At 39.1% G+C, this 16,639-nt stretch overlaps 1 protein-coding gene across 1 annotated transcript in view; it reads right to left on the reverse strand.

Moving 5' to 3' along the window:
- ZFAND3 (zinc finger AN1-type containing 3) overlaps positions 1-16,639 on the reverse strand; it is a 140,126-nt gene that overhangs the window by 14,865 nt on the left and 108,622 nt on the right. Inside the window, exon 6 of the mRNA XM_082048338.1 lies at positions 6,971-7,141. Coding sequence (XP_081904464.1) covers positions 6,971-7,141 — 171 coding nt within the window. The remainder of the gene's footprint in view (positions 1-6,970; positions 7,142-16,639) is intronic.

The following is a 16,639-nucleotide window of genomic DNA, read 5'->3' on the forward strand; positions in this document are numbered from 1 at the left end:
TGAACGAGCAGCTCTGTTACACAAGCTAAGAATCTGCAGCTGTTTTTCTTTTACCTGTTTTGTTACTGAATTGCAGTGAGACTTGCTGCCACAGTATCTGTAAAAAGGGTACAGTCTTTTCTGGGTGGACACAATTTGTTTCTGGTGGCTAACAGAAATGCTCAGCGCTTCATATGAGTCTGTTCTTCCTCTTAGACCTCTGCTTAGTTGAAGATCAAAACAAATATAAAGCAACAGACACTTTTAAAGAAAAATTCCACCAGGTTATTACAGATTTATACAGATCTAAGTTAAAAATAGGGATGTGGAAAACTAAGCATAGTAACATACCAGATTTCTCTTTTTTATACTTCTTAACCACGCTTATGTGTTTGTGTGTATATACATGTACATATACACATAAGACAAGTTTCCAAAATAGTTTAAAAGGTATGTTTGTCAAATATTTTTTTAAAAAATATGTTCCTGCCCCTGCCAAGATTAAAGATTTTTACAACTTGCTTATAATGCTTTCCCATGGTGGCTGGATGTCCTTGAATTTGCATTTACTCATCAATGTTTGGAAGTCCTTTCCGCTGTTAGTTATATATATATATATATATAATTTAGCAAGCACCAAATTATCTTTAGAACACACCAGACTTAATTCCGGAGTTGGTTTAGGAAGTAGGATATTTTGTAAGAGATATAATGCCAGTTTGTTCCCCACGCGTTTATTCTGTCAGCTTTCCCTCTGAGCTACTTTTTTTCAAATGACTTCTCAAATTTGTAATTTTGTTCCCATGAGTAGCTTCCCTCATGATCACCATTCACATACAAAAGAATGTGGTGCACTGACAGCTGTATAGAAATTAATATGAAGACTTCACATACATTTTTGGGCATGTTTTTTGATGAGCTGCCTTAAATATTTTTTTTCTCTTATTTTAATAATCAACCTGAGTACCTCTGTTTCTGTCAATGATTCCTTTCATTTTCTTAATAGGCATTTATAATTGCTTGTCCCACTGCCCCCATTTTTTCCGTTTGTTTTCAATCAATGTAGTTAAACACTCACTTACATGTATTTTTTTCCCCTCTAGGCAAGTAATCTTAAGATTACTCAAATACTTAGTTTGTTGCTTTACCTCCCTTAATTTGTACTCATTCACAGCCTGACTTCTCTTTTATCTTTCTTGTATTTTCCTACATGGCTGAATTTGTCATCCAAGGCAAATGTACTGTGCAACATGCACATCTTGTACTATTATCACCTTCTTTATTTTCTGTTTTTCCTGTCCCCTCCTCTAATCTAAGAAAAGAATGAAGAATCTTAAGTGGTTTTATGTGTTAACCTTATGAGAAACAAGCCACAAAGTGGTACAAATTGAGTCACTGACTATTCAGGCATGCTGATTTTCTGTGTTGCTAAGCAAGAGCAAGCAGCTTGCTATTAAACTTGTTAGAACTAGAAACCATTTTATCAAGACAGTCTTACCCGCTTTGATCACATCTTGATGAAGCATTTCACCCACTTCTAATAAAAATTTGACATGGCATTTATCTAGTTTGTATTAAAGTCACCTCCAGCACCCTCTCTGAGACACCCAGCACATTGTATACTGGAAAGACTAAAATCTGTGTCCTTTTTCTAGAGCCATGCTTTAGTAGCTAGATGTCCGTCACAATAAGCAGTGGACAGAGATCTATGTGGATAAAGTTATATCCACATGAAGTTCCTAACTAATTAGGAAGGAAAGTTATGCCCTGATAAAGGAACGGTCTGTGATGTGCCCCAACAAGGTGCTGCTCCCTCATTCCAACCTGGTATTCTGCGATTCTATGACTTAGCAGTGTGAGGCAGCGCCCTGGTTCATTGGCAAAGTTAAGCTCTCATTTCCTGACTCAAAGTCTTACCGCTGTAGAGGTCACTTGTGAATACACATCCCTTCAATCAAGAAAAAGAGAATGTCAATACTTGCCAACATCTCACTTATAAAAATTGCAAACCACCATGTTTTACCTTCACCCATGCCCGAGGTAGTAGTTACTGCAGAGTCTCCACCAAGAGCAGCAGTGAATACACAACTGTTTGAGTCTGTCCACATTCTGGGAAATTATAACTTATTACTACACAACCTAGGCCAGTCCAACTCCAAGAAAAGCCTTCCTGTCCACACAGGCAAGAAATACCACTAACAATTGTTTGATCAGATTGCACCACAACCGAGCAGTTAGTTTTTAACTCTGATCAAACTGGAAGGTTTCAACATCTTCCCAACCTATTAAGCATCTATTCTGGCCAAAGAACATGAAAAACCTGAGATTGCTGAGAAGTACACAAACAATTTGGCAACATCTGTCTAAGGTACTGCTACTGGAAGCTAAAGCTAGGCTTACTTTCCAGAGCCCATTATCCTGGCCGCCCCATTGATTGCCAAGAGTTCTGGATATGTGGAGCCCAAGCTGCAGATGTGTCCATTAGGATGTGGCCTACAAATAGCAAACCATCATATACACGAAAGCTGCTGAAGAGCTGGGACACTGTACTAATTTAATTGCTGAACAGGACTGGATCTGACATGACAGGTGTGAAATTTCTTCACTGATCATCTAGAATATTCTTGTACATCTTATGTAACTCCAACCATATTAAAGACAACTGCAGACTTCTGTGTGTTGGCTTTACACAGCAAGTGATAACAGAACTACTTTTTCCTGTAAAATACTAAGCCTCTGCTATAAAATTAAGCTAGGCTTTCTGTGCAAATAATTTCTATGGCTTAGAAGTTTGCAACTCGGTATCTTTTAAAAATGTACACAACTTTATGTAGTAGTAATATACATCTAGTCAAGTAATTAAGATAAGGCCCATAAATTTATTGTGTAATTTGCAAATAATCAAACTGTATTTTTCTAAAACACATTTCCAGAACTCCATGTTATATAGCTACTTTCACTCACAAATTGCTGCCCCTAGTTTTAAAGCAAGTCTGTGGTAACCACCTGCTTATCACATCACTGAACTGACAACTCAATTTTCAGATCAAGGATCACAGGCAATTGATTTCAGACTGCTTCCATTTTCCTGCAGAAATGCTGTCATAGAATGTAACTCAAATAATATGATTCCTGTAATTCCTTGATGATATAACTGCTCACTGTATCTAATATTAAAGAAATATTTTATTTTAATACAACAGTTATCCATTGTAAGATAGTAAGCTATTGAAAGGCTCACCCCAAACCAGAGAACATTGCTGTCTGGAAAACATGCCCAGTGTAACTGTCATCTAGAAACGTTTCACAGGAAGCTGGTTTTGTTCTAGTCGTGTTGATTTAAAGGTTATCCAGTCAGAGAGGCACAAAATGAGAATTCATTTTAAAATTTCTCTTTCGCAGTGAAGCTTCCAAAGTGCCTCAGCAATTAACAATTCCTATCACTTCTCCCAGTTCACCATGTGAAAAGGCTCAGAACTCGTCTTACAAATTGCTCTTTTGAAGATCAAAGGGAAGCTGAATTTGTCTGTATGTGCTCTGGATGAATTTGTAATTTACTGGAACTTTCAGAGGAGGCTTGGCAGCATGCTCGCTTGACAGCCCCAGGGTACAGGATTCGGGGGAGCTCTGTGACTCTTCCCTTCTGAGTTCCTTCCTTGGCTTTAATTGGCACCTCATTAGAAATTAATGAAAATGACATCCTCTGTTCTTCCTGCTCCAGGCAAAGAACGCTACAAAAAGGCCCATCACAATTCATAACACATTCAATTTATATAGCAATGGCTCTTAAGCATTATTTATGAGATGTGAATTTCTTGTCAGCAGTTAATAACTTGTACAGAGCGGAAGCAAAATGAAAAGAACTTGAGAGTATACGTGTATGAAAATAAACAAATCTTTCTACATCTGAAAAATGTTGTGTTTGAATCTGAAGAACCCTTATTGGAACGCCTTTCTCAGTAGTGAGCTGTCTTCTTCATGGCAAAGTCCTGCAGCACTGTCAAATCTGCCTAAAATTCCATGTCGTGTCAAGGGAACGAGCTCAGCAGCATCACCTCTCTCTGGACAGGCTTTACAGGAGAGAGCTGGGCCAATACAGCAGAGTCTACCAAAGATCTCCCAATGTGGTGTAAAGCAGCAGCCCTCTCTGTCCCCTTTTACAGAGGTTGTGCCCCACTGCACAAGTCCCAGTTATGCTGGATTAATATTTGCACGTATGTCTATATTATAACATTGTCCAGTATGTACGGATTTTTTTTTCTACTATGTCTCACTAAAAATCTCACTGGAAGACTCACCAGGACACGGCATCAAAAAAGGAGATGACTTCCAGTACTTTTAACACTGGGACAAGAAGATGTGTAACAGCAAACAATAAAATTGCTGTTCTGTGGAGTCTTAAAGAGTTAAGTATCAAACCATGTTTTACCTTGACCATTACTTTTGAAGAATATATGTGCTTATTTTACATAATGATATTTCGAACACTTCCAGTTAAACATGCATCATTACCTGTGCTTTGCATTCTGACAAAAAAGATAACCTGATCACACATGGAATTAGAAAATCTTTTAAATGAGAATTTTAACACATTTATTCTGTCCCATTTCCCAACACTCCCCTGCCCCCAGGGTTTTTCATCTGGCTTGTCATTCATGACCTAAAGCAACCTAGTTTTACAGACAGAAGGGCAAAGCCAGTGAGAATGGTTTCTAAGGCAGCTGCTTTAAAAATGCTGATGAGTATTGGTAAAGCCGTTCGGGTGATGCGAAGCTGAAATGACCTGTGTTGCACAGTGGTGGGGTTTCTTGCTTCTTATTAATATTACTATGACAAGTAAGCCGTGCAGGGTATGCCTATGTTCACATCAGATGAGAGCATTTCATTATCGATAACGCAGGTCCTGAATTCAGTATTAATGAAACATTATAACCACACAGATAAACCAAAGATCGCTGGTCTTTTCAGCCCTCTTGTAAACATGGAAATAGAATCCTGCCTCCCACTTCTCCCATTAAATGTGTGGAATAGAAATGTTTATTATACATCCTTTAAACTATATAGGATGCAATACAGGAATGTAAATTTTTATTTCCTCACTTATTGTTGAGGAACGCTGAATTTTTTTTTCATATTCATGTTTTATTAACACATTTTATGAACTTTAACCGAAGTATTTCCATAAAGCTGTATATGCAATAGAAACAATTTAAAGAAGAATTCCTACAACATTTATATTGCAACAATGTTGTTTTATGGAACTACTTCAAGAAAACTTGAGAGGACCCAACTAGATATGTTTGTCATCCAGTTTGCAATTAAAAAAAGGCGGGTCTTATTTTATTATTTTAAAAACATTACTCATCAATGGAAGGACTTTTTAAAAGTTGTTTTCAACTCTGTTGCTTGTACATAGCTCCAATTTTTCAGAATCCAAGAAAGTTTAATGATACAACATAATAGCTAAGTCATCTTTTCTCCAGTTCTCCCCAAAACTTGTAAAACTCTCTCTTGCTCTCAATATTAGGGAGGATTCTTTTATTTCAGTCAGGTACCTGTGAGCAGCCTCAGTCATTTAATGTGTGACAGCAGCAGAGCAAGAGCAGAAACTCCTGCCTCTACCACGCTGAGCAGAAAGAGCCGTACCAAAACGTGTCATTGATGGTGCTGAATTTCTTCAGTTTGATAAAAATATTACTGGCTACTTCAAAGTATCCAGACACATGATTTCCTTAACAAGAATTTGAACACTACAGCTTTTAATTTTACGTTTGGTGGCTTCAAAGATAACGTATGTTAGTTCTATGTCAGTGCTCCAATATCTGAAACAAGGCCTGTCGCATGTCCGAAAGAGCAAAACACAACACAAATTCCTAAGGGCTGGAGACAGATGCGGAAGAAAATAACAAAGGATAACATGGAATCTTTGTGGCTTTCTACTGCTTCTCTTCAATTGATATTTGTTATTCAAGATAGAATTAATTAACTAGGTCTTTGCAACGAGCTTAGCCAATCTTTTCTCTCCCCCCTGCTGCTCAGAAGGATGTGTCTTCTATCCAGAAAACATTTTAACAGAATATTCTACATTTCATGGGTGCAATAGCAATTGAACCTATCATCTATGCAAATCTTTTGGAAATTATTCCCCTGCTGAGACACAATGAAGTGACTAAACAAACTTCTCCAAATGTATCAATACAAGCATGGTCAGAGAGCACAAGCGTAAGCTTTCAATACCTGATTGTATGAAAAAAAATAATCAGCAGGTGTAACTACCATGTGCATTATCACTGGGTCTGATGAGCACATTTAAACCAGTTATGAATACAATTGTTCCACGAAGGAGAGAGAGCATCTCCTCTGGAATCCAATCACATTAATTATTACTTCAGAAAGATTATTTGTATGTAACATGAACCCCCAAATTGGCTGTCAGCATGAGATTTCATCCTCTATTCAGTTCGCTGAACAGTGCCATCAGCTTCAGAAAAGCCAGGTTGGATGATTTTAAGTGTATGGTGAACAAGTTTTCCCTCTTGCAAAAGCTGTGAGAATGAAAATATTTCCAGTTAGAGTTTTTTTAAAACTTTTAAATAATAAAGTAATTATAAAATGCAGAACTGTAAATGCTGACCTATGTCTCTTTAAGCTCTGTAAAAACCTTGTCATCTTTGCATATTTACCAACGTGCTTTGTGTTTCTTCTCCTGTCAAGTGGGTATGATGCTTTCTGGCCTTACAGGGACTTCTGAATCTAAATTCATTAATATCCAAGATCTCTTGAGACAAGGCAGTACATCAAGGCCAAAGTTTTAAAGGGGAAATTAGACAGAAACTAATTATAACTTTTTGCTATCAGCGGAAACGACAGCTTCTGTTTAAAGTATCTTTGAAAGATAAAAAATGCAAGTGTTCTCTGTATTTCCAGCTCCGATACGGATCCGAGCGCGGCTGCGTTAGAAAGCCAGACGCTACTGACAGACAGTACTCACCACAGCGACATGATCCCAGTTCCTGCTGTACTAGCTCCAGTTTTGTTTGGCACTGGAAGCATCGGCGTCTACTCTTCTGTTTGGATCGACTGGTTTCTTCAGGCCTGTCATTACTGTCATCCAGTAGCCGTGGCCGTTTCACAGGAGAAGGCTCACTCTCCGACTGTGAATCTGTTGTATTCACAACAAATATTTTAGGAAAATATTAGAACTTCCTTGCTGAGGCATCCCTTTGGGCAGATTGAAGGTATATTGCTTTCAGCTGGGGTCACCACCAAGCTGTGTGATATTTCCCATTCTATTGCATATATGCATTTTCTTAACAATCAAAATGAGCATCAAGTAAAGGACAAATTCTCTTTGTTCCCTGTAAGAACCCCTCCTGCTGGCAGTACTGAATAGAAAATGAAACAACAGTTTCCTTCCAGCCATGGCTGGGTCGTATAGAGATACACGTAGAGCACACACCATCCTAAACACCTGCAGGCTTCACCTGTCATCTTATTTCGTTTCTCCTATGTGCCTCCTTCATCCTCCCTGCACAAACTCACTGAAGCAGCTGCTGATAGAAAACAACCAAACGTGGGTTCAACCCATTTCCTCCCTGAGAAGGAGGGAGGTTTTTTATGGCACAGCATGTATACTGTGTCTCTGATGACGGAAGGCGGTAGATGAAAGCACCGTACCGTGCTTCCTTCTCTTTCCACATGGATAACAATTTATATGTAAATTAGTGTACACCAACAATACAAATCCAAACAAAATGAGCCCAACCATTAGATGCATGCTGTAAGTTCAAAGTACTCAGCCATTTTTAAAGAATTAGTCAGAATACTATTTGTATTAATAACTTTATAAATTTCATCTTAGAAGAAAATAGTGTGGAAAACCTTAAGAAGTTCAGGTAGCGTAGTGCCTTTTTTTTTTTCTTTTTCTTCCTTTTATGTTGACCTGGGCTCTAAAGTAGCACATGAAATGCACATTACTGACTGGAAGGTGGGATGCCCAAGCCTAATTTGTGTGGTATGTCAGAGGCAGAAGGATCTGCTACTCTGAAATCTGAGTCAGGTCAGGATAGAAAAGACAATTTCTCTTCCCAAACCTATGCACAGCAGAATAAGTTCTGTATTTCTTTTTAAAAGAAGTTGCAAATAAATTTAATTCAACCTGTATTCAAAGTAAATTGTTTGTAGTAGTGTTGCAAGTAGACTAACAGCTGAAAGCCATTACTGCAGTCAGCATTCCAGTGCAAGATGGTGATCGAGGGGAAAAAAAAAAAAAGCATTAGTTCAGTTTAGTTCATTTTGAAAGGACATTAATTCAACAAATAACAAGATAACTATAGCTTTTTGGCAGGACAGTAGACTATTGAACATGGTTTTACTTTTGCATGGTGTCCTGTGCTTATGGAAAACATGTCTACTCTGTTTTAGTTGCCCTGGATCAGCAAGGAAGAGATAACTGCTGTGGCTAAAACATTGTACATATTCTTGTTATTTCAATGAGCTTATCTGATCCACTGCTTATCAACATCATGACTTTCCTTGACCAAACATCTAATGAAGTCAGAGGAGGAATACCTGCTGGCCTCTGCCTCCAGGTATGCTCCATTAACTTGCCCTGCGTCCTCACATGCGGTATAAACTAACACACTTCCCTTATCTGAGTTTCAGACCCTGTCTCACAGTGTTTTTCCACTTGTTGGACTCCAGTGTTACAGCCATTACAAATACACAGCTTACCTCAGTTGGATCTATTTTATTTCTGTCATACTGCTCTTAAGATATGATGAAAATGTTCCTGGGTTTTCAATAAGTACAGAGTCCCCACATCTCACATTTAATAGAAAAGTGAGCTGCTTTCTGCACAGTATACAGGTGATAAGTTTTTATTATGCTGCAATAATTTTATCTGATGTGTGCCTCAATACAGGTTTCTTTTTGATCAATGTCATAGATTACAACTTGGACCTTACAAAAAACATCTATTAGGCCTAAACTAACATTCAGAACATAACGTACTCCACCTCTAAATGCCTGGCTGTGCAGAAGCCTTGACGAGGAAAAGAAAGTAAAGTAGTGTGTAATGAATTAATACAGTCATGGAACAATGAGTCCTGTCCTAAATTAAATCTCTGCAGAGGATGATCCCAGAGAAAGATCCCCTGAACAGGCTGACCGACTCTACTCCACAGCAGCGGTCCATGCACAGACAATGGTTTTCAGAGCGCACAAGAGCAGGCTGGCCTTGAACCTTCCCCACGCAGCGGCTGCACCGTAACCTGCCTGACTCGGGGTTCAGTAGAGCCTATTCCAGCCCAACTCCTTGCCAAAGATGGGGAAATACATGATTTGCAGCTTAGCCATTGCTCAGAGAAACAGATACACTACCGTTTTGAAATAGCTACCTCCCACACATCTTTGCTTCTGGAAATGTAAGCCGTTCTGGCACTTCTCAGAAATGAAACTGGCAGTCTGAATTAAGCCGATGGAAACCATAGCGGTCTGCTTATTATAAAGTCCAATTAAGGGATTCATGTGTATGAGTCAACCAGCATCTAATCAGTTAATGAAGCCATGTGCCTTGATGAGAAACACATCTACCCCAGGTCAGGCTAGTAATCCTATAATTAAAATATTTAATTATACATATCCTGTTAATTGGTGATGACTAATCAAATATTAACATAAGATGGTTATATATGATAAAAATGAAAAATTAGGTATCTAATTTTTTTAAAATGCATATATTTTTGCCATAAATTAACCAGTGTTAACACTGAGGTAAACTTAGCCTGACTCCTAGGGACAGTGCCAGGTATCTGATCACAAAGGAGCACAAGCTAATACTCATTACAATATGGACCAACAGCTCACATGCTTCTCCTGGGCAAGTACAAGGAGAGAGGAAAAACCACAGATAAGAAATCAGAACTTTTACATTCAGACCTGCATGCATTTCTTCCAGACCATGGTGCCTTCCAAGATACTGACACAAGCAATACAGGATGCAAATTAAGTCTTCCAGCACCTGGAATCTTGCAACATTAAACTTCGGATAGCAAAAGGAAATTGTCATGCCCAGCTTTACTACCTCAATTGCAAAAAAAAATACCCTATGAAAAGGGTGAAGTGCTGCAACTCGAGTCAAGACTAAATTCTGCATGTGAACTATTAAACAATCAAAAATGGCTACAGAGAACGGGGCTCTTTCAGCCGGTAACTGACAGTAGCTTTCCTTAGGAGAATGATTTGTGCAAAAAAGAAAAACAACAATAGAGATGAGACATCCCCAAAATTTCACAAACAGATGGTTCAGCAGAGCAACTGCCATTGACACTTGCCTATCATCATTTTAATTCAGAGTTAAGAAATAAGTATTCTTCTAATCTGTATCTGACGATGGACATTCCTCTAGTTGTGGTGGCTCTATCGAAGTCCAATTTGAAGTGAAAACATGAAATAATTTAGCTGAGCAAGACCGAAACTGGAGGCTTGACTGGAAACAATGAGCAGAGCAGTGCTCTTAAAATCTCTATTATGTCTTGGACATAAACTCACATTTGCTCCTTACTGTCAACTGTTCTTGTCTCCATTACTCATGTTCTCCCCTCAAAATCTTCCAACTAAATGGTGTTACAACTGTCAGAGCTGAATCCCACCATCTTCCTCTCATGCCATAGAAGGGTTTGCAGGCTGCGAGCACACGACTTCACTAACAATCACAATTTCTTTTTCATGGCATTTTGGGGAAGCTCCAGGCCCAGCAGAGACACGGGCTGAGAAAACGTAACAGGGAAGCAAGAAGGAAGAAAGGAAGAGATGGGAGAGTACTAAGAGGAGCCCTCCACTGCTGCTGCTGGCTTCAAGAATGAGATGAATCTGTTTGATCTCTGGTTTGATGACAGCTTTTGAGGCACTCCAATTTTTTTTTTTTTTTTTCAGAAAGACCCCATCACACTGACAGACTGACATTTCCAATCTCAGCTGCCTGTGCAAACACCAGTAAGAGCAATAGTTAATGAACCCTCAAGCATCACTGCCATCTCTGAAAATATTTTAAAAGGAGCATGAGCTGTTAAAACCTCTGTCCACAAACTTGCACAGTCACAGACTTTAACTACATAGCAGGGATTAACTAAAATTTGAGCAATATCTTGCTGTTTTTTCCTTCATTATTCCATTTTTAGATGAGGGATTACTTAATTCCCTGGCATGTTGACTATGCATTAGAAATTTCATCTAGAGGAAACTGCCTCTTTACAGATCTTTCCTATCACATTTACCAGAATCATCATTTAAAATCATCTCCTCTGCTTCAAATGAACCTAAAATTAACACAGTTGTTCCAAAACCCATTTCCTTGTTGACTATTAATGCACAGACAGAAATTCAAGATTAACATCTTATAAGACAAGTTTGACAACCGTGACCACCTCGGTTCCTCCCCGCTGCTGTATAATGCTGTGGAAACAGTTGTTTTGAATCTCTGGTATTTACACTGAGATGAACATCTCATCCTCTCACGTGATCAAGCCTGCATCTCAAAGCTGCATCAGAAACCAAAGCGCGCACCTTTTTCGAAGCACTCATGCTCATAAGAAATTAATTTCTTCCATGAATTCACCTCAATTTTTCTTAAAACAGTACAGACAGATGTTTCAAAAATTCTTACATAAACTCTTTGGTAACATTTAATGACACAGTCTCTTTTCTAGTATTATCGCAGTGCCCTTAGCATCACCATTTCACTGATTTATTTTTTCCCCTCCATGGAGTTTAAAAGTGATTGCACTAAAACTCATTGTCCCTGTACAACGTAGAGCAGGAAGACTGCACAGGAATAATCTCTATAGAACTCAGGTCCCATCAGCGGCTTCTGTGCCTCAGGAGGCTGCCTGTTAAATCACTCTGAAGACTATAAAATAACCGCCAGAGTTGCACTACAGAAGTTATTATTTCTCATCAATTACTAAACCCATTCAACAGTAGCTATTTCCAGCCCTAGTGAGTAAAAACAACCACAAAACCCCAACAACTTCTTTTACTCTAGCAAAGACCAGACGCTGGCACAGGTTGCCCAATGGGGTTGTGGAGGCTCCATCCTCAGAGGTTCTCAAAAGCTGACTGGACATGTCCCTGGGTCTGCTCTGGGTCACTCTGCTCTGAGCAAGGAGGCTGCACCACAGTCTCCAGAGGCCCCTTCCACCCTCAGCCATTCTGTAATTCTGAGATACACGGATGGGGTGGGGGAGAATATATATATATTTTATATACACACACACTAATTCCTTCCTACCTCTGACATTTTTTGTTTCCCTGTATTGTTGGTACTACCATCCATCAAAAAGGAAGTACACTGTACTGCACTGTAACTTAATGAAGCTATTAACTACTGTCTCTAATGAAACGGAAGAGACTCATCTAGTGCCAGTAACCCAGATGAATGAAATTAATATTGAAAATTGTATGACAAATAGTGAACTACATAGGCTACTGCATGCATTTTAGCAATGTTATAATTATAAAAAGTGCGAAAATGCTTATTAACCTTTCTTGTCAATAAATTTCATAATTGCTAAATTAAGTGAAAAGCTAATTAGTTTTCATCTCATATTTTCACTCCTTCACTACACCTGGTTTGTAGTTAAATTCTTGCATTACTCCCCCCTACACTCTCTGATGCCAGTATGCCTTTAGTTAATGGAAATGTTCATTTGTATCTTAAACTTTTTTACTGATAGAACCAATTGATTCAAACAAGTACGTAGTTAAATGTATTCAGGCACCTGTACTGTACAGTTCCTTTGATGATTAACTTAGGGCACTTCAATTAGCTGAAACATTTCCTCAGGCAATGGCCACCCCTACTGCTGCTGACTGAAAGGACCTTGTTTGTTTAGAAAATGAGGCGATTGGGGTTCCTTTCCTGAATCACACCCACGAGCAAAGCCCGGGAACCTCTGGAGCCCACAGCAAGAGATGAGAGTTTGGAGAGAGGGAGGGTTGGACAGTCCCGCTGAGCGCTCGGCCTGGTGCTCGCTGCCCATCTCTTGCTACATGGGTAAACAGCTGAAGAACGTGTTGAAAAACAGCTGCTGGCAGCAAAACCATCCACAGATAGCGACTGCTACTGTGTGCAGGCACGGGGCTGAATCCCCCTCGTCTTGATTCCTGGAGACAATTTCTGCCGTGTAGCAGCTCGTTTGGGTTGTTGGGGTTTTTTTTTCTTGATAGCTGAGAAAGCATTTCAAGCCTCTCATACATTCAAATTATTATAAAGAACAAACCCTGAAAAGGCCAGAAGAGAGAAAATGCCACAACACTAAACTCCCTAGTACAAAACCAGACAAAAAACATTACAGGTGTCAATTTGAACTGATTATTAAATTACATATTTCTGGCAGCATATGGCTACGGTTGGGAGAGGAATAAAGGCAAATTCTAGTCACAGTTAAAGCTGTAGAACAAATGAGATCATATGTGGCCTGAATAATCAGAACAGGATTATTAAGTGAAGGAGTAATGCTCCAGACAGCTAAATCCAAGAACAGAAACCGAAGAACAAAGAAAAAAGCCGCACCATGGGAATATACATGATGAAAAAGTTACAAAGGCAAATTGTGAACATCCTGGCCATTCCACAGCACCTGAAGACAACTTACTAGTATTCAAATACGTATATTTACATATATGAATATGTATGTACAAACACATACAAATAAGCTTACACTGGTTCTAATAAAATGGGAAATTCAAAAGCGTTCAGCAATATCACAGTTTTGGTTTTGCTGACTTTAATGAGAGCCCTCTTATGCTTTGTCAAATTCTCTAATATTGGATTAACAAGAACAGATAATGCTATAAATATTGCATACTCGCTAGCCAGCTCCAGAGTGCATAAATAAGTGGTGCTGCTCTGCTTCAAAATCCTAGTAGGATACTCCAGCTTTGTCCTCATCAATCAGATGGAATACAGTATTCAGGAAGGTAATTCTTCAAACTAATAGCCTAAAACCAGTTCTATACAGAAACTACTTGCTCTGTTATTTTTCATTCATACGCTGAGTTTTTCCTCATACACCCTTCCCCCCATTGGTGTAATGAGGGTTTTCCAAGGCTAAGACACAGATTCAGAAGAGGAATTGTAAAGAACTGCCGCCTGCTAGCACTGAAAAAATATATATTTTCAATATTTATCTTTCAAAAATCTTATTTATCATTAACTGCAGAACCTCAGTGATGCCGTTAGCAACAGAAATCTTGCAATGAGAGACTATAATTCCAAGGACTGCAGCTGATTAATGTTAAGGAAAAAACCTAAGAGCTCTTGTATTTTGATAAAAATTGTACTGAATGCATTAAGAGTAAGTTCTGAAATGTACAGCTAACCTATCTTCAAAATACACTTGGTTTTGGTTCAGTTATTTTAAATAAAGCCTAAAAATCAGTTTACATTTTGATGGTGTTACTTTTTGTGGCAATTTTTGTGGGGAAAAAACAACCAGCCCTGGCATAGAAGACTATTTCTGTACACCTGATTGCTGTCTGGAATACACCAAAAGTCAGGCTGGTTTACTGGGCAGTTCTTACTGTTCTAAAAGGAGAGACTGGGAAGCATCTCCACTAACCTGAACCAAAGACCAGATCTGCACAAAGGGAAAGGTGGGACAGACCAGGGAAACTCAGAGGATGCAACAGCACATGTTCCATCTTGTATCTTACAACCAGCTCTTTTACGACCCTCTTTTGCCCTAAGATGTTGGTCTCATTAGTTATTCCTTGCAGTGTACGTTACAGAAAATAATTTGGAACAGGAAGAGGAAAAAGAGTTAACTTGTTTGCATGACAATTCAGTGAATGTACAAATATTTATAAACCCCTCACTTTCTAGGAAGATACACTTTCCCCTGCGTATGCTCAACAGACTTAGGCATACTTCCAAGAAACTCTAAAATTACTTCCATGCATTTTTAAGGTCTGTATGATAATTAATATCTAAATGGAAAATACTGAAAACTTGCACTTAAAAGCTGTCTGACACTCGCTGAAATCACTAGTTAGAATCGAGGCCTTCACCAAGAGGCAGATGAAACATTTGGCGCATCAACCCTCACATCAAAAAGTGTAACAGAACAGGATCACAGATTAGCTCCCTGCACATTGCTATGTGTTTTTAAATATATTTCAGGCCAGTCATTTAATGCTGAACTTGTTAAAAGAAAAGCTCCAGTGCAATAAAATAACAAATTTAAAATTCTTTGTGACATTCTCCATATGGTCTTGCTATCGGGCAAGTTCAACTGAAATTAAAGCAAACCCAAAGCTCCCCCAATCCTGTTGCAATATATGTTTTTAAAAAGTTTTTGGAAGGGGTTGTAGGTGGGAAATGCAAGACATGTAACCTTGATTTCTTTGCCCTTGAAATGTATGGAGATGCAGTTTATTTAAAGTTATGAGCTGCAATTTTGTTAGTTGGGAATGGCTTTCCAGCAGTCTTGGGGTGGATGCTGACAATGGAGGAAGGAATTCAGAGCTGTTGGGAGCCTAATGCCAAGTAAGCCTAATGGATGTGTATTCTTTAATAATAACTATGTACCTACTCTCAAAGGTCAGTTAACTGATCACAGAGATCCTGATAGTTCTTAAAACTAAATATGCCATGAAATCACTAAAAAATATCCAAGGTAAAGTTGTTTCATTTTAATAAAAATCTACATAAGGAATAAAATACTTACTCTTCTGTTTCAATAACAAATCCTTTGTCATGAATCCCTAAGACTTTAATACAGAGATCACACAGAATCACAGAATCGACTGGGTTGGAAAAGACCTCAGAGATCATCGAGTCCAACCCTTGGTCCAACTCTAGTCCGTTTACTAGATCATGGCACTAAGTGCCATGTCCAATCTCAGTTTAAAAACCTCCAGGGACGGCGAGTCCACCACCTCCCTGGGCAGGCCATTCCAATGCCTGACCACTCTCTCTGTAAAGAATTTCTTTCTAATATCCAGCCTAAATTTCCCCTGGCAGAGTTTAAGCCCATGCCCCCTTGTCCTATTGCTAACTGCCTGGGAGAAGAGACCAATCCCCACCTGGCTATAACTTCCCTTCAGGTAGTTATAGAGAGTGATGAGGTCACCTCTAAGCCTCCTCTTCTCCAGACTAAACAAGCCCAGCTCCCTCAGCCTCTCCCCATGGGTCTCGTGTTCAAGTCCCTTCACCAGTCGTGTTGCTCTTCTCTGGACCCGCTCCAGCATTTCAATGTCTTTCCTGAACTGAGGGGCCCAGAACTGAACACAATATGTGGTCATATCTGAATTTTAAAAGATAATGATCTTAAAAAAAAATAGTTTTCTATTTGGCAAGAATTTCACCAGCCAGACTGAAAACCATCCACCAGATCATAAAGAAAAAATAGTGAGAAAGCCACAAAGGCAGCAGCACACATTTTTTCAGGAGAGTATCTTATTTAATGAAGCACACTTCGCTTAGCCTGCTCATGGCCACTGAGAACCCTGGTGCAGCGACCCTTACCCCAGCTCTTTGCTTGGCATTGACCATCCCAACTCTCCCACCTTTCCAAGAGTCTCTCCTGGCCCTTCTCTGCAATGCTTGAGGCACTAAAGGAACGCCTGGACTTCTAGAGCCCACCTGCCTCAGCTCAGT

The sequence above is a fragment of the Streptopelia decaocto genome (assembly GCF_964273445.1).
Source record: "Streptopelia decaocto genome assembly, chromosome: 3".
NCBI classification, from domain to species: Eukaryota; Metazoa; Chordata; class Aves; order Columbiformes; family Columbidae; genus Streptopelia; species Streptopelia decaocto.